This window comes from Balaenoptera ricei, chromosome 7, assembly GCF_028023285.1.
Source record: "Balaenoptera ricei isolate mBalRic1 chromosome 7, mBalRic1.hap2, whole genome shotgun sequence".
Classification (NCBI taxonomy): domain Eukaryota; kingdom Metazoa; phylum Chordata; class Mammalia; order Artiodactyla; family Balaenopteridae; genus Balaenoptera; species Balaenoptera ricei.
The window spans coordinates 35,306,707-35,325,936 of record NC_082645.1 but is presented as its reverse complement, the minus strand read 5'-3'; the positions used below and the strand labels follow the sequence as shown (position 1 = coordinate 35,325,936).

General features: G+C 36.5%; 1 protein-coding gene across 5 annotated transcripts in view; it reads left to right on the top strand.

Annotated features, from left to right (window-relative positions):
• Positions 1 to 19,230, top strand: part of ZEB2 (zinc finger E-box binding homeobox 2) — a 127,649-nt gene that overhangs the window by 81,824 nt on the left and 26,595 nt on the right. For 3 of the 5 annotated variants that reach the window (XM_059927790.1, XM_059927788.1, XM_059927789.1), the window contains 2 exons: positions 5,810 to 6,067; positions 10,927 to 10,998. In XM_059927790.1, the coding sequence (XP_059783773.1) occupies positions 5,810 to 6,067; positions 10,927 to 10,998 (330 nt within the window). The remainder of the gene's footprint in view (positions 1 to 5,809; positions 6,068 to 10,926; positions 10,999 to 19,230) is intronic. The other 2 variants (XM_059927793.1, XM_059927791.1) reach the window with 1 other exon arrangement.

Below are 19,230 nucleotides of genomic sequence, written 5' to 3'. Positions count from 1 at the left end.
GCATTTCAGTGACACATAATCCAAATTCAGAAGAAAATCTCTGTTTGAATTTGCTTTGCCTTGTTGTACCTATCATGAGACTCCCATTATTAAATGAGAACTTGAACCTTGATTTAGTCCTATGATCTTTATCCATCCAAGTGCAAAGGGAACAAGTTAGCTGTGATAAAGAAGGGGTATCAAGGATAGATCTTCCCTGGAAAAACACATTGCTGAATAAAAATCCTTGAAGAAGAGCTGCATCCTGTTTCTAGTAGCACAGTACCTGGAAATCAAACTCTGGGGGCAAGGGGGAGGAATAAAAGACTAAGGTTCAGGTGAAGAGTCTTAGGATGTCCCCCAACATTTACCACACATAAAGACATTCTAAGAAAGCAACTAGACCATAACCCAGTGGCTCAAATGTAAATGTTCTCCAAGCATCTAAGAGATTTAGGAAACCAAATGACTCATAAAATTCCAAGGTCTTCTTTTAAACTTTAAGCCATATTACCAGAAGAGACATTTTAAAAATGAGGTTATGTGTCTATCTCACATATTAGCTGAAGGATGAATCGTACTCTCTCCCACTATGGGCCTCCTACTTGATACTTTTGCAAATGAAATTTCAAGTGAAGTACCAACACCAAAACTGAGACTGGCACACATTCAGATCTTCTCGTTTCACTTAGAGCTACCACCTAGCTCATCATCAGACAAGATGCTGGAGTCATGGTCCCGTCTTTAGTATTATTTCAGTGGTTATGAGTGTTTCATGCTCCACAAACTGCAGTCACGCATGCAATTTCGTAGGCTTCTGGTGGCAACCTCATAGACAGGGAGCACATTACCGTTATTTTTTCCCATTTATACCAAGTTTCCTTGGCTGATAGGCCAAGGCCACACAGCTGGTTACGTATTGGGACTGGGACAAGAAGACAGGTCTTCAAGCTCGTAATTCTGGGAACTGCCTCTTTATCTCTATTGTTTCCAAACTATTGTGCGAAACATGGGTGTATTGTTAGATTCTGGTAATTGATCAAATTGGTAGGCTTCTATAACTCAAATTAAAGGGATCCATGAAAGTAACAATCATCAGAACAATTTAAAATTAAGCAACAATCTTCATTTGGGGGCATAAAACCCTCCAAAGTCCCAGGGATTTCCATTCCTTTACTCTGATCATGTGGAGTTTAAATTTAGATTGCATTCTTCACTGGGAATGTGTATTATCATGTATATGTCCATGTGGCTGTTACCTGCCCGAAGATGTGCTTTCAGCCTCCAGCTTTGCCACTAAGTGGCTGCAGGACCTTACATGAGTCATTTGACCTCATTGTACCTGTATTACCTCCTTTGTCAAATGTCCAGGGTTGACTTCGTGTCCTTCTAGCACTACAGTTTTACAATGCTCTGTCTCCAAATAGATAGTAAGCTTCCTGAGGTGAGGCTAGCACATCCCTGTGTCCTCTGGACTCAACACATTGCAGGTATTAAATAAATGTTTGATGATGTCATTGAAAGACTTATTGGCACACTTAGCTCGAGTGGAGTTATAGAAAATCATTGTTGACCACCTTATTAACAATTAACTGTCTATAATCTGCATATGTAATTTTCCTTTACATCAATAAAACGTCTGCTTCTGGTGAAGGTGAAGTATTGCCCCTTAATATCAGTTCTTTTGCATGTTATTACATTAGCAACTGATATCTTATTTGTACTGTAACTGACGGAATAATGTAGAGAAAGCATATAAGTATGAAAAGGGGTTAGTTAGGTAACATTGTATAGGGCATCTTCAAAACAACAGTTCTGGTATTTCAAATGTCAAGCTAATTATCAGCAATGTTTAAATGCTGTGATAGGCCATTTTTTGCAAATGCTGAAATTTTCCGTCAGGTATGGACATTATAAAAATGTCATGTTTTGCTACTATTCTGTTACATGTCACCAGAATACAAAATCTGAAAAAAAGTTAGATCAATAGACAGTAAAGAGAAACCATTATTTGTTTTGCATATGATTGTAAAATTAATTGGTCTGGTGATAAAATTTAGAGTATTGTTTACTTAGAAGGAAGAATAGGGAGGATTTAATATAATGCAATCTGGTGAGGTAAAAATAATGCTTATTATACATAAACTATGAAGCCTTTTAAAATATAGGTTTTTAGTAATGCACATTCAGATATATCTTTCCAGGCCCATTTGCTATAAGGCAAATTTAAGTATCAGCTTTATACCCTTTGGTAACCCCGTATTACACATACAGTTTTAGAGAAAATGAAACTTTAATATGATTCCACATAAAATGGTGAACCATGCCAATAATTCATACGCACTTCATATGCAAATAGTTTTATCCATCAATTATTATGTAAACATGGTATCACATGGCAAATTTCCCTGTAATACAGTACAGTACCTGTATATAATTATGGGTGCATTTTGCCAATGCAACTGTTACACAGAATTGTAATTAATTCCTCTGAAGATTACTGGGAGAGTTTTGGATACTGATGCTGTTTTTGGACATTTATTACTGCTCTTTAGTTGGCTTTTTGCTGTGCCTCAGAGACAGATGTAAAATTAGTGTCTATTTTGAGCCAGCAAACAGTACATCTTTCCTCTTGTTTATTGAATTGCAGAAAGGAATTCTTTGGGCTCCCACTTCTTTGTGGTTTTGAAGTAACCGTCTGTTTTTCTGCCAGCCATGTAGCTCTAATACATGTATAAAATTTTGCTGAGACTCATGCAAGGGGTGGCTTATTTGACCTAATGTAAGGACCGAGTAGAACTTTGCTACATGTTTAGGTGGTTCTGTGCTTTTGAATGTTGAATAAAAAATATGTATCATAAGTTTAAAAATTGACACAGAACTAATATATTCTGACCGATGAGACCCTCATTTAAAACCAGTATACGTTGGTTATTATACAAAATGGAATCTCTTCTTTGCAAAGACAAAGCTACATTATTAAGATCCCTTATGCCAATGGGGATGATGGTGGGCAAAAAAATGAAAACAGGAACAAATGGGAAAATGAGCTTATTTTATTTCCTAATGCAAATGGAGGTAAACCCATCATGTCCTGGCCATTCTATAGTAAGAATATTTTGTGGTGAAAATTTCCCCAGTGCTTACACTTGGCAAATCCACTGACTAGACTTGAGAGAAACATTTAAAGGAAAATCCTGGGCATTTAGAAGCAGGGAGATGAGGTGGGGAGCAGGAAAGTGCCATGTCCGTATTAACGGATTTAATTTTGATTGTCAGAAGGTCAACCGGAAAGAACAGAATGAAATTATCTACTCTGAGTTCAGATACAGAAACTTTGTTATGAATTGTTTTACCTGGATTTTTTAAAAGTGGGGGTAAGATACCAACATAATGGTTCTGGGAAGCCATCCAATGGGAATGGACACCCTAGTTAACACACTCTGGAAAAGATGGCACACTGCTTCTGTAAGTGAACTTGACAGCAGTTATTTATTTAGTTTAAAAGTATTTACTACTATTTGTGAGCGAGAACCCTAAAGGTTGTGAAGTATTGTTGCCCTGTGAAGGTGATGGATGCTGTACTCCTGACCCTATATGGTGAGACATGACTTCATTGCTTGTTTAGATTGTTCTGATATTTGGGACTCCTCAAGGGCTGTTCATAAATCATTTATCTCTCTTCTTTTTTTTTTCCACAAGAAAATATTTCAATTGTATTGCTGCAGGAACACTCACGTGTCACACGGGATATTGTGGTCCATGCAGAAAAAGACCTTAAAAGGCATGGTTGTTTTTCCAGGATAAAGGCCTTTTAATGCCTGTCCAGCCTTAGATAATTTTATTCACTCCTTCTGGACCTTTCTTTATTCCTCCTGTGCCCAGAGATCAGTTTTTAGGAGGTGGGTTGAAAGCTTCCCAGGCCTCCGGAGCTTTTGTTATAACCCCACCACTCTCACCAGCCCCCCACCTCCGCCCCGAAGTCAGCGTTCAGAACATTTGTAAAGACTCTTCTGCTTGTTGCTAAGAAATGGTTAAATCTCAGTCACCAGGAAAAAAAAAAAAAAAAAAAAAAAAAAAAAAGCACATTATTGATTGTACTAAGGTATATCTGGACCACACAGCTAGAGCAGAGATGTTAGAATATCTCTCTTTTTGTAGATCTGAGGGCATTACCCAGCCTGAACTTGCCTAAGCCCTTGTGGTCACACCTCTTGAAAAGGTTTTGTTTCCCCCGTCAATTGGTATTCAAACCAGGTCAGCAGATTCTGTTTGCCCGGCTCCGCTGCCGTTTTCATTTTAATTTGCACCTGTTGTGCAGTTGTTCCGAAGGCAAGTGCAGACCCGCGGATTATACAAAGATCATATTATGAGCAGATATGCACGGTGTAATCTTTTTGTCCCCAGCCTCACATGACAGAAAAAATCTCTCTCTTTTTGTTCCTTTTTTACTCCCTGGGAACCTGTCAAAGCAAACAGATATGACTGACTAAAATTTGTAACTAGACATGTTTCCAGAATTCTCCAAAAGCATTATGAACCTGACTCACAATCCTTTTCATTTTTTTCCTCCTTTTCTGCCACTTTTGTATAATCCGATAGCTGGCAAGAGCCACTTGAGATAGCTCAGTTGATAACTTAGCAGAGGATTGCTTTATTAGGCGCAGAGAAATCAAAATGAACCTGAAAATTGTTTGTGCTTTTTTTTTCCACGGGCTCCTTTTTATTTTCTTTCTTTCTTTCTCTCTCCCTCTTGTTCCCATGATGTCATGGTTCTAACTTGTTTTTTTGTGTGTGTTTCTGGAGAGTTGGGTTAACAGTTCTTGGCAATGCTGTGTGTGTGTAACGGCTGGTGTGTTTCTCTAGCTGAGCTAATGCCCCGTGTTTATTACTCTAATCTTTCTTGTCTGGTGGTAAAGTGGACAATTTATGTACTAGCATGTAGGCCGAGAGCCTGTGAGGGCTGACTAATTCAGAAACAGCCACCTTCAATTGAGTTCACAGACCTTATTTACAGGCTGTCTATTTTAAGAAAAGCTACTGAGCATTGCTGGGGCTGAGGGCTGCAAAAGCAGCCCGCCGGTTCTCGTGAGTTATTTTAACATTTGTGTTGGTCTTGCCTGTGTCACTTTGAAATCTTCTGTAATTATGGCGCTATGAAGACATCTCAATAGTAGTATTAATGGCCCAGAAGATATGGCTTTTCCTCATTTTCTGCTTAAAAGATTGGGATATAAATGGCTTTAGCACATGATGGTTGACGTAGAAGCAACAGTGAACCTTTCAGATTGAGCAGGTTTGTGTACGTGTTCATGTATTTGAGTAAATAGATGGACGTTGTGTGTGTGTGTGTGTGTGTGTGTGTGTGCGTGCACGTCTACCATTTCTAGGAATAAAACCACAGCTAATATAGTGAAGGCATGTCATATTTATAGTACAACATTTCATAGTAAACACTCCACGTCACTAAACTAATAAAATTGTCAACTGCAGATCTATTTTATAAGTTTGTGTGGAGTGTCAAAAGTGCGTATTGCAATATGTCTCCACGTATATAGGCATATTTTTGAGTATATGCGCTTCTGTGGCTTTTGAAATTTTCCCATCTTTTTAGCAAAAAACTATTTAAAATCAGAAAGAGTACCCAGGTATAACTGAATAAGAATAAAAATGCTAAAGCATGAAAGATATTCAGTATATTTTCCCGACATGGTTGAGTAATTAAGTTACGAAAATACCAATTATTTTCCATTTAACTAAACAATCAGGGAGTGACTGATATTTTTCAACAGAGTGTTTAGAGTGTGTGTGTCCTGTGCTTTCTCTTCAGTGGTGAATTATGACAATGTAGTGGACACGGGTTCCGAAACCGACGAGGAGGACAAGCTTCAGATTGCTGAGGAGGACGGGATTGCTAACCCTCTGGACCAGGAGAGGAGTCCAGCTAGCGTGCCCAACCATGAGTCCTCCCCTCACAGGAGCCAGGCTCTACTGCCAAGAGAGGAGGAGGAAGATGAGATAAGAGAGGGTGGAGTGGAACATACCTGGCACAACAACGACATTCTCCCAGCCTCTGTAGATGGTCCAGGTAAGTGTCTAAAACAACTTGGCCCCTTCCTGTGCCATCTACCTAGTGGAGCGTCCACAACCAAATCGTTAAAATATTTCTTTCCAGAGCCCTCGCAGAATAGAGATACCAAAGCTGGTGACAGATTATGAAGTGATAGTCGTGTTATCACATTACTGCACTACTGACATCTTAGGAAGGGATCATGTTTCCGTCTGGACGCAAGTTGAACATGAACTACATTTTAAACACACAACGTGAAGGATTTGCACCACATGTACAATGTGCCAATTATACAACACCATCAAGAGCTAGCCTCTCAGGGTGGAAACTGGAAGCAAACATAAAAGCTCACAACTAATATGTATTTGAAAGTTTTGTGTAGTGATACAAACCAAATAACTGTCAGTTTAACAGTAGTTGCAGTGTCTGTCTGACACCTCCTATTGTAATTCAACCATCTAATCATTCCCTTTTGTTAAGTGTGAATGTGATTTCACACTTCTACCTGGTCAGGTAGCTTTCTTTCTTATTATTTAACAGCTAAGTACTTGATAATGATGGTTGCTGTTTGGTGGGAATCTCTGGGGAAGTAGAAATGGTCCAAGGCCAACTCTAATAAAAATAAGGTGAATTATATTCAAACTAAAACTTCAGATGCCACTGTGAAAATGGAAATGTCATGGTCTAAAATTCACTTAGGATGAAACATCACCAAGGTATGAAATGATTAACAAACTAAAGGAGAATTAATCATATCCCCCTAAACTCCCTCTGCTGATCTCTGCTTGGTAAGGTGGCCTGTAAAATTTTTTTTAATGACTCTTCTAATTCAAACCTTCATGTCTCCTTAATCTCTGTTCCAAGACCCAGTGAGCGCTATCATGATTTACTCCACCTTATGTTTTTTTTCCTCACGATATATATAACAATAGCAGTTTTATAAATAGGTGAAGTGGGTGGGAAGGAAATCAGTAAGCACAAGAGTCTACCTGTATGCTATTGTGATGTCGCAGACTATAAAACATCGAACATAGGCAGAGTTATTGTTTGGTATACTGGAAGGAGGATAATAAAAGTACTTCCACTACTAAAGAAAATTAAATGTGACAAAAAGAGAAAAGAAGACTGATGGCAGTTTGAGTGTAGTGTATTTGTTTTTCGTTTTCCTAACATACCGTGCCAAGTTTTGTACTCTTTCTGTTTCCAATTTTGCTTTCGGTGAAGGTTTCTTGAATCTCAGCAATCCCACACATAAACATTTATCGTTATATCCATTAAGACTTAAGGTTTTAGATTTTCAACTATGAGGGAGAACTCAGCCAAAGATGCTTGAAAGATAAATACGTTTAATTAGGGGCAGAGGATGATCATTAAAGGAAGTCTGACTGCTGCAGAAGTCATTAACAATCTTAAATGAAATTTTTATTTTTATGATAGCCATTTACATGTATAATAAGAGCCAATGATTCTTGGGAGCAGTGTGACAGAAACAGAGTGTGGCGAGAACTCATGTAAGACATACTATTTAAATGAGCTGGTGTTAGCTATTCATATTTGTTAATGAACTAGATATGCAGGGCTATAAGAATGAATGTTCTGATGCTTTAAATTTTAATATCTAGAAATCAAGGGTAAGGATCAATTACTAGAATTTCCACCCTTAAAGGAATAATTATTAATGATATAACAAATGTAGAGCTCCAAACTTCTGAAAAAAAAAAGTTTAATTAAAAAAAATTAAGATCAGGAACTGAAAAACAGCCAAAACAGCCATGTCAAGCTGTAGTAGTCTGTGATCATGGCAGCTTTTTGTGTTGGTCATGGATCATAATTCTAAATGTTTTAATATACAATAATCCATATGAATGCATTACAGACCCTGTTATCACCTGTAGTTAATGGTGCCTGTGATACAAATGAACAGGCTGTTCTTTGCTCTTACCTTTATGGTAAATAAACTAGCATTCTGGAGTCACAATAATTAAATAAAATGTAAATCCCTAATCTCATTTGGCTATTTGGACCAAGAAAGTTACCCAGCTATTACCTGTCTGGTTCTAATGATTAGTAATGATTTATTGTTCTTTTTTTTTTTTTTATTGTTCCAAAAGTGCTCTGATGTGGTGCCTTGATGTCTAATGAAAAGAAATTGGTCTTAAAAAGCTACTCATTGTTTATCCTGACTCTTAGATAACACATTTTTCTTCTGATAAAATATTTTTCTTATTTATTGTTCAAAACATACAATATAGACAATAATTCTAATTCTGGTGCTGTTTTATTTAGTAGTGTTTTATCCCTGGTGCCTGGCAGTCTACCATCATACCTCAGCACATAGCTTTACTCTGAGATAAGCCCCCTCTCTTTCGCTCTCTCTCCCATGCTTTCTGTAGTTTGTCTGCAGGATGCAGGTTTTCCACTGAAGAGTGCAGTGGAGTTCTTACTGTGCCTTTCCGGTTCCAGCACAATCAAAGTTTTGTGTTTAGAATTGTCCTTGACATTCTTTCGTCCCACAATGGGGTGGACACAGTGTGCTGGAAACCATGACATCATTATCATTGACACAGACTTAAATAAATCACCTGCATCTTGGCCTCTTTCTGCTTATTCAAGGATTCTTCATCTTGAGGAAGAAAGTGCTCTTTATTTTTATAAACCTTCATCCCAAGGGTGACTGGAAAACGCAAACTTTTACAAGTGTTTTAAAAACAAATATACTATGTGGTTTTAGACACAGTATGCTGAGTCAGAGGTGTCTTGGGAAAAAATGTTTAAGGTTAGGCGTGAGGCAGAAAGACAGCCAGGATTGCCTTTAGTTCAGGGGGGGATACTCCTAACCCACATTATGATGTCCTTCTGAATATGGATTCATGTGAAACTTAATTAAATAGGCATATGCATAGTATTTCAAATACATACCTGAGCTTGATGTTCAAAAAAGAAAAAGCTTGATGCTCAGTAAATTGAAGCAAAGTACATTCTGGGTAAAAGTGACACCATCTCAGTTGCACAATCTTTGGTAAAAGAGGGTTATAGCTAAAGTATTACTACAGAATGCAGGACACACTAAGTGCCAACTACACATGTGACTATGCAGCATTTAATAATTTGGGAAGCAACCACCTCCTGTAACTTCTCTTTACGTTTTCATAAGAAAATGACAATGAGGAAGGAAGTGCAGCAGAAATCTTGAACATTACCACTATTATGCAAAAAAAAAAAAAAAAAATGCTGTTAACTGTTTTCCCCTCAGTGACTTGATCTCTCAGATGGAAAACTTATGATTCTTCTGACTCTTGGCTACCAGAAATCACATGAGAGGAGCAAGGAAGAAAGACACAAAAGTCATATTTATATCTAGTACTGAACTTCTCAGAAATACCTTAATTTAATTCCTTGCAGAGACTAATAAAAATATCAGATGAGGGAACCTTTTAACCAATCCATTATTATAATTGACAATACAGTATTGCTGTATATTGAACTCCTAAATGTTTTATGCAAAATGTCCCTGTGAAAATATTCCTTAAATAAGGGAGAAGTCCAGGGCCAAGAATGAATTTAAAGTGGTCGTAGAATTTAAACAAATACCATTCAAATTATCTGACTAGTATTATGCCCAGTGGCATTAAATTAGCATCTATTTATATCTGTGTACTTTACCTTAAGAGGCTCATAATTTTTCAGTTCTGATGCCATAAACAGATATGCTGCAGGATACTACTTGAAAAACATATATTTTAATTTTGTTGTAACATTTGCTAGAATCTGTTTTTCTACCAAATAATTATAACTAGAATGTGATAAGCAAAAATGGTCAGGATAAATTTGGGAATTCACAGAGTCCTATTTATAAAGTTTCTCTTGTTTTAAACAAAATGATTATCACAGAGAGATATTCATCCTGGATCATGTTTGGTTCTCATTAGTATTGTTATTGTAAAAATAAAAACTTTAAAAGTCCATGTTTAATTTACTTTCTTGCAGGATTTTTAACTGTCAGCTGTCCTTCTCTGCCTTCACATATTCTACAATTTGGTAGGCAGAAAATCTGAGAGTTCTCCTACTTTCCAGACTCTTCCCATTTTAAAATATTACAATTTTAGAAGATGACCTTTTATCATTTATAGATCTTCAACTTCAGTGTTACATATTTTCATCTTCATCAGAACATTGAGCTGTTCTTATAGCTATGTTTTTCCTCAGAAAATGGCTATGACTCCCTACTGGGGAATTAACGGTAAGGAAGAAAGATATTTATGGAGTGGTAGGAAAAGGAATAAGGAAAATATGTTTTAGAAATTTATATAAAACAGTGAAACAGGTGTTTTCAGTACCTCTGGGATGCTTGTTTTATAAACTGGGCATTTCAAGTTTTGGTATGTAGAATTAGGTTCTTTAAAATTTCGCTTGCATAGATTAGCACCATCATAGCTACTCCAAGGAGGGAAAAAAAAGCATGGAAATAAAATAAGAAATTCTGACTTCTCTCTGATAATCCAGTGTTACCAGAGGCATAGCAGCCAGCGTGCCTCTTCGTCAGTACAAATACTTAGTTGCTTTTGACTCTTATTGAAAAAATAATATCTTCCCCCCTGTTTGTCACTAGAACTGCCACTAGAAGAAAAGCCTTTCGTTTGCCCCAAATAAGCACCTCTGTTTTTCACAGCTTGCAGTAATGCTTAAAGTAAATAAGTTCTTGTGCAGCTAGCACTATTGGATTCATTCAGTTGCCTGAACAAAGCTATTGTTTAGAGGTTTACAACAAGCCTTTTCTGTTTCCTTTAAAAGAATCTTCCTTGTTCCTGTGGTAGGCATGCTTAGTATAGTAAGCCTTTCTACAATTTTCAAATGCTAAAGATAATCTTCCCCCACAGAAGAAATGAAGGAAGACTATGACACTATGGGGCCGGAAGCCACGATCCAGACCACAGTTAACAATGGTACAGGTAAGTAAGTTTACCACGCCAAGGTCATGTTTGTCCTGCGTCATGTGGATTTAGTGAGTCAGGGACAGAAACACTGACCCATCCATTTGTATGTCAGTGATTTAACAATTAAGTCAGACTTTACAAGTCTCTTGTTTTGTTTCAAATCAGAATTCTCTGTTTTGGTATTTTATTCAGCAAATATATCTTTTATTCTTAAACCCTAATTTGCCTGTGAAAGTTAAGAAAACTGAACTGGATTTTTAAAAAAATCTTTTCAAAGCCTGAGTTGGGCAAATTTCTGGTAGTAATTTTTATTTTAAAAGACTGCATAAGTATAATTTGAAAATTGTAATATAATATGCCTCTTCCAGTCACCACTTGATATTAGTCATTGAGATTCAAATGATATGGTGTAATTTAGATTGTAAAATGTTTCTTCAGAAAGACAAACCAAAATTCTGTGAACATTCCTCATAAAAACTGATCATCTGAGTTCCTTTTTATCCTATCTTCATTTTATTTCTCAGTACCTTCTAGTTCCTCTAAATAATATTTTCCAGGCAAAAGTTTCATAAAGAATAGACAATTTCACTTCTTTTTAATGAAGGTAAAAAATTGCAGTAGGAAGGTAGTAAGTGGTGCTTTGTTTTATTCTGCTACTGCTGTAGAATGGAGTTTCAGGACAATTGTGACCTTCCATGTTCTTTCCCAAAAACTGAACAGCATCTCCTCTCACACCCTCTCACGTCACTAGTGCAAATTTACACTGACTGACTATGTTTATCTCTCTTTTCCTGGATAAGGCTAAGTATTTTTGGTGTTCCAAACAATCCTTCATACCACCATCAAAAATATTACCATAGTGCCCAGTATAATGTTAATTCCTAAAGCAAAAGCCAAAAAAAAAAAAAAAAAAAAAATCACATGACTATTTCCACTCAACTCACCAACGAAAACTAGTCGCAGTTTTATGAAGTTTTAGAAATGTAAATAATTAAGATGATATTCATATCTCCCTTATGTCGAAACACATCACAATAGACTGTTCATGCTGTGTTTCTATTTAGAATGCTCTTATTAATAACTTACCACGCACTAATTTACATTCTTGGATATAAAATAAGAGAAATAATAAAAAAAACTATTGTAAATTTTCCTTCATTTGAATACTGTCAATTTAAGGTACAAAAATGAAACTGTACAATATGGGATTATGGAAAAGGTATAGAATTAGGAACCTATAATCCTGGTTTTTAGCTACAGCTCTGGCAATAACTAGATTGCAACCTTGGGCAAGTCAATTGCCCGTCTTGGCACTCAGTTTCCACATTGGAAAAATGAATAGATTTCACTAGTTGCTTGTTAAGAATATTTCTAGTTTTAATATTCTATGTTGTAGGGGTACCATCACTGTGTAAAATAGAAACAAGATAAAATAACTTCTTATAAAAACACAATAATAAAGGGATACTACAAATTAGATATTTTCTGTAACGTCCCAACTCATAGGATCAAAAATGGCTTCATGTTCCTTTTAAAGACAATTGTTAAATTTCAACCTCAAGCATAAATAAATAAACTCTAATTTCATTAACTTTATAGGCATTTAAAATGTCACTATTCCACAAAGTGACAATTTACTAGCTGTTTTATACACTTAAGGTCTAAAGTGGGGTTAATAAAAATGGTTCCTATTCAGAAGATTTAAAAATCAATTTCGAATGTTCCTTCACATAGCCTTAAGATTTGCCTTTTCCCATACTATTTACTATTCCTTATAGTTCATATGTATTCAGTCAATAAATAGATCAGTAAGTATTCATTGAGTGTCTTCTGTCTATTCACTTTTGTGTGCACATGTTCTGGAAGATGGGCCAGGAAATCTTAGACATGGCTATTATTTAATTTGGAAGATGAGACCAACACACAAGAAAAAATAATAAACAATAAGTGAAAATGTGTGATAAATATGCAACAAATAGTAGGAACTATAATTATTTCAAACTACAGAAATATGAGAGATCCTATGGGGTGAATATTCAGAAAAGGCTTCATGAAGGAGGTGAAATTTGAACTAAGTTCCTTTTCAGTAGTCATGAAGAAGTGAGGAAGGTCCTTCTAGAAGAACAGGAGTGTGTAAGCCAAGGAAAGAAATTGTAATATCTATTCAGAGGATAGCAAGTAAAAGGATTTGGCTGAATCAGGGGGTCCTAGGAGGCAATTCATGGGAAATGAAGCTGGACATGTAAGTTAAATGTAAATGGAGAATGTAAAGCAACAAACCAAAGAGTTTGGGGCATGTTATACTACCGTGATTTCTGTGAAGAAAAACTAGACTTTGAGAGACCAACTGGAAGTCATTGTAGTTATTCAGGTGTGAAGTGACAAAAAGCCTGTCCTCGGGTGGCGACAGTGGTGAAATTAGTAACATGACTTCTTAACAACCAATTGATTCTCTGGGTGATGGAATCAAAATGGCTTCAGGATTACACATCTGCATGTTTAGAACATGGCAAATACTTGCTATTTCTAGATAAACAGAAAAAGGATCCAATTTTGAGAAGACCTTGAGCTTGTCTTTAGACAAGTATTTTCATATAAAAGTTATATAAATGTGTGTGTGTGTGTATATATATATATACATACATATATATGTATATGAATGTTCATTGGAAATGAGGAATGGAAACCCAGGAAGTCAGGGCTAGAGATAAAGATTTGAGAGTCATGCAAATATATTCAGATGGTATTTAACATCATGGGACTAAGACATTTACAATAAATATACTGAAACATGTAGAAAGCTGAGGCCAGGGCTTCTGGTGAGTAAGGAGAAAAATCAAATTCATTAAAAGAAAAAAGATTAAGAGACAGAAAAAAATTAAATATCCAGGAGACAAAGAAAGTTTCAAAAGTAGACAATGGTCAATTGAATCAAAAGATTCAAATAACTACGACTGAAAGAATGCTGAGCAAATACATTGGACTTGGTAATTAGGAATTTACTGGTGACCCTCAGCTTAGAACTCTGGCCTTTTAGAGAATAACACATATTTCTTCCCAACCATAAGTTTACTGCTTCTTATCCCTAGCATCTTTTTGGATGCTAAAAACATGTGGAATTGAAATAAGACATCTTTAATGGTTGAAGTTGCTTATTAATGGAGTATCTCTTTCTCCCCACATAGGTCCTACTGATCAAGGTCAAGCTATTGGCTGACCTTCCTCTCCAGCCACCCAAACCTATAGTGATATCTTCCTCCAATGAACTCTTATAGAACAAATCAGCTGACCTTGCTGTAGATGCTATAGTGTGTTGTAACTTAATGTATTGTCTTTTCCAAATTAGATCGCAAACTCTGAGAACACAGATGGGTTTTAGGCTACCACATTGTCTATGAGAGTGCCTTAAAATTAATAGGGTCTCAACAAATATGTTTTTATTAGTGAATGAATATGGAATTCTTTAATATCAGATACATTTTTCTTTCTTTTTTTTAAATTTTATTTATTTATTTATTTATAGCTGTGTTGGGTCTTCGTTTCTGTGCGAGGGCTTTCTCTAGTTGCGGTGAGCGGGGACCACTCTTCATTGCGGTGCGCAGGCCTCTCACTATCGCGGCCTCTCTTGCTGCGGAGCACAGGCTCCAGACGCGCAGGCTCAGCAATTGTGGCTCACAGGCCTAGTCGCTCCGCGGCATGTGGCATCTTCCCAGACCAGGGCTCAAACCCGTGTCCCCTGCATTGGCAGGCAGATTTTCAACCACTGCACCACCAGGGAAGCCCCCATTTTTCTTTTTTAATCAAAGCCGAACAAACACATTGGAATAGATAATTTTTAAACAGGTTAAGCATATTTTCTGGTAAAAAGTGTTGTTATTAACTGGAATAAGTTGTCAGGGGAAGACAAAGAAAATGTCTCTATTATTTCTGAATATTCAACACACAAATTTCATTCCTAACTGAAAGTAAGGAAAAGACCTCTAAATTTCCTACTCAAGTCTACAAATCTATTACATAGTAGAATTTAACCAAGTTCATATCAATGGATAGAGTAGTCTTTTAGAGTCTAAAAGTATCTCCTTCCTAGTATATTCTGCTGAGTTAAAATGTGTAGAAGAAACCACTCATTCTTTCTTATCCTGACAGCATCATACACCTTCCTAAAGGCTATCTCTACCAGGAAGCCATCTGACAGTCTCCCACTCAAGATTAACCACTCATTCTTTTGAGGGTCATTCTCTCTCATATTATAATTAGTCACCTGCAGGTATGTTTCTCTCCACTAGATTGTAAGCTACTTGAGGGCAGGAATGATATGGGATTTTGGTCACTTTCTCACCACAGACCCTAGAAGGGCCCTGAGTCAGAAAGAGTTTTTGAAAATGAGAGACAAACAGCACTTGAACTTTCCTTTCACATTTCTGGGTTGACATTCTTTTGACAGCTGACCTGAAATAATCAATCAGACATTTTCGTCTCCCATTATTCCAGTCCCCCAAATGAGAAAGACTCAGTTACATTTGACTGGTCTCTAGCCTTCATGTCCTCCTCTATTTAGTCTGTCCACATTCTTCCTATAACCCTTTTCTCATGGTCCAAATTCCCTTCTTAGAATCTTTAATTGTCCCTCAGTACCTATAAGACAAAATCCACATTCTTTAGACAGGTATTGAGTGCCATCCATTTCATACCAACAGTGTTGCATTCTTGTCAGACCAAATCACTTGGTAATATCAAAAAAGAATCACATTTATACCAACCTCTGAATCTCTGCCCATGCTATCCCTTGAGACCCTAATCTCTCACTCCCTTTCCTCCAATTATCCAAATTCTACCCACCTTTCTGTTCTTCAAGGCTAGCTCACCTCCCATTTCCTTAATGTGGTCATCCTTGAACACCCCCAAACCACATATATCTCTTCCTTGTCTGAAATCCCACAGCCCTCAGGTGCACACCACTAATTTTAGCATGTTGAATTGTTCCTCTTTATGTTGTTTGCACATATTTCACCTAGTTAATTTCATGGAGACAAGCAGTTTCTTGAGCTATGAAATGGGGGTAAATTAGTATGACCTTAGTATGTGCCCCCAAAATATTTGCTTTAATAAAAGGGCTAGTCCCTGTTTGCCTCAAAGTGCCCAGTACAGCAGTGAACACACATGGTATGCATTATGACTGGTAAAATGAATGAATGAATGAGTGAATGAATGAATGAACAAATATTAGGTGGAGAAGAAATGGACTCTGAGAAAGGAAGTCACAATAGGTGAAAACGTTCCCTGTGAAGGGGATTAAGTCCAGTATCTTCAGAGAGTGAAACCAGGATTTAAGTCTCTGAAATCTACTTGTTAAAGGCAAAGAAAAACAGACTATCATTACTTTTTTGCAGCAAAGTTAGATTAGCAGCATAGCAAAATTGATCTACAGCATATAAAGCATTGAAAACCCTGATTTATAGTAATAACTTTCTACATTGCATTTAATGTTTCTACATTGGTTTTAATGTTTTAAAATTTTTTAAATGTATGCTTTAACACGTAAAGAACACCTTTTCACAAAGAACTTTACATCTTCCAGATATTAATCAGGTTCAAAATCAGAATGAAATTATTATGTAGAATTTTTAAGAGTGTGTTAAATTAAAAGGTATTTTCTAAGAAGATTAGAGAAATGGAAAAACTTGGGAGCATTATAAACATGAGTTTGCCTACATGCTAGTAGTAACAAGGATCTATCTTAGGTGCACGGTGATCATTAGCATTAATGTGTTTCCACGTGCATATCAAGACCTAAATAAGCCCCTGATGTTTTCCTCTTTGACTGTATGAGAGTTACCTTTACTCAAACAATCTAGCACTCTTGTTTTAAAGGGCTATTAATAACCACCTGCATCTTTGCTTCCTTTGCTGGGAAGAGGAAAACACCTTACATCTAAGAACTGGGTAAGGCCAGTTGAGGTCTCAGTTCTTAATCTTATATAACACAAGAAAATTATTGTCCAAGAACTAACTGTACTGACTGTAACTAATAGTCATTAAACATGCTTCCAATATTTTAGGAATAATATATAAACGCTTTTACAGATAAAAAGGCAAAAGTTGTTTTGGGATGCTCTAGATTCTAGAGTCAGATAAACTACATTTGAATTTTGTCTCTACCAGTTACTAGTTACATGAACTTGAGTATAGAATAAGCCTTCATTCTACATCGGTAAAGTGGAAATAATGATTCCCTGTTTACAGAGTCTGACTGTAGCGATTAAATGGTATTTAATCATTTTTAAAGGACCAAGTACAATGCCTAACATATACTAGATTCTCACCCTCTCTTGGTTATTTTTCTGGTTTGTTTGCATCTGCAAGTAAGCGTACCCATTTCTATTCATTAAGAAATAAATGCATTCTGAACTATTTCCTCCCTTTGTACTGGCTCCTCATTAACTTCTCTAGAATACCAAAATACAATATTTAACAAATTGGTAATGGAAGGACTAACCAGTCGATTCTGAGAACCTTGGCCAATTAAATTCCTTTGACATCTTGGAAAACTACCCAGACAAGTTGTAGGACACATTTCTTTTCACTGCTCTGAGGTTGCATTTGAAGTTAAAATAGAAAGATTAAGAAGGAATAGCTTAGTTTTCTATCTCTCTTCATCTTTATCTAGCACCTTTTTTTTAAATGTAGAAGAGGATTTAGTCGTATTTATAATGTTTGTGTATAAGGATGTTGAAAGCTGTCAAAGATTTTTCCTTCACTTGATCACTGACTAGCATCAGAAATTATATCTTTTTTTCCTTCTGTCCTGTATAACAATCAAATAAACAAATAATATTTGTCACTTGTTTACAACCACTAAGATATTTCCATTCGTTCTTTTCATAGTATTTGTTGTGTGCAGAATTGGAACTGAGGTTCAAGAAACAAAGGAAATAGAAGATATAGTCCTATCCTTAAGGAATTCAAAGTCTTATGATGCCATTAGGAAAGACAAAAATCACAATGACATGAAGGCAAAAGTTACAAATAAATAATTATAGCTTCATTAGCTATTCAGATCCATAGTCAATTTGGGAGACGCTACTAAGTACAAGGCATTTTTTTAGGCATCATGAAAGATACAGTGAACACTCACTGTCATTAATGACTTACATTCAATTGGGTAAATAAAACAATGGAAGATGAATAAGAAATGTGTGTATAACGTTTAGCGCAATTTTAGGCATAATACATGTTCAATTGTTGCTAGCTATTATTATTATTATCAGTAATGATTATAATAATACATGGATTAAGGTGTTTTATTTGAAATACGGAAAGCTATGTAGTTTCAAGTGAGAAGTTTTCAGTATTGCAGAGGGTTTCTGACAGAGAGTAGTGTCAAACATTAGATACATGAAAATAGGGAGGTGACTTAAGAGACTGCACATTTCAGAGAAGGTTTTCTCCAGGACAAAGGCTTGTTGAACATGCCTCTGTGCAAAAAGAGAGACAGCGAAAATGGCTGAAAATGTAAAAGGAGATGAGGCGAAAGATGGAGTAGATTATCAGAAGAGTTGTGAGGGAATAGCTTTGGATGGTAGCCTTGGCTGTGGGCAGAGACACATCTTTTTTAGCAATAAGATCAAAATAAGAAGGGAGAATTGTTGTAGAGAAATTTCGGTTGAATTTTAGGTAGTTGATGGAATTCACATCATTTAGGTTGCACTCTTTGAAGTAAGTAGGAAAAGATATCATCAATTGACAGTATGGGAATGGGAGTAGGGTTGGAATCTTCAGGAATGGAAATTTAGAGTAATTGCTGTGGACAATGTATGGAGATTCAATTATCATCATGAAAGAGTATCCTATTTTGATAACATAGACAGAAACAAGGCTATACAATTATTTACGTTTCTTTAAACATTTTTTATATTCTAGGAACAGAGAAATTGGGCTGGATTTTAGTTTGGCAAGGCCAGAATGACACAAGAACAAGGGGCGGGGATGGAAGTGATTTCCAGCTTCAAGGTGAACTGAGGCAAGCAAAATCAGAATGGGTGAAATGGCCTGAGGGACTTGTCAGGGCCTGATTATCACAATGAAGTACCTGTTTCAGGGGATGCGGAACTGAATGATGGGGTGGGGCGACAGGTGACTGTCGCCTGTCGCCTTTCAGGGGCGACTCTCTGAAATCAGAGAGTGGAAATTCCAAGTTTCGCTCAGAGAGATGGCATTGTCCCAGGGTTAGCCATACCAAGGGGTGGC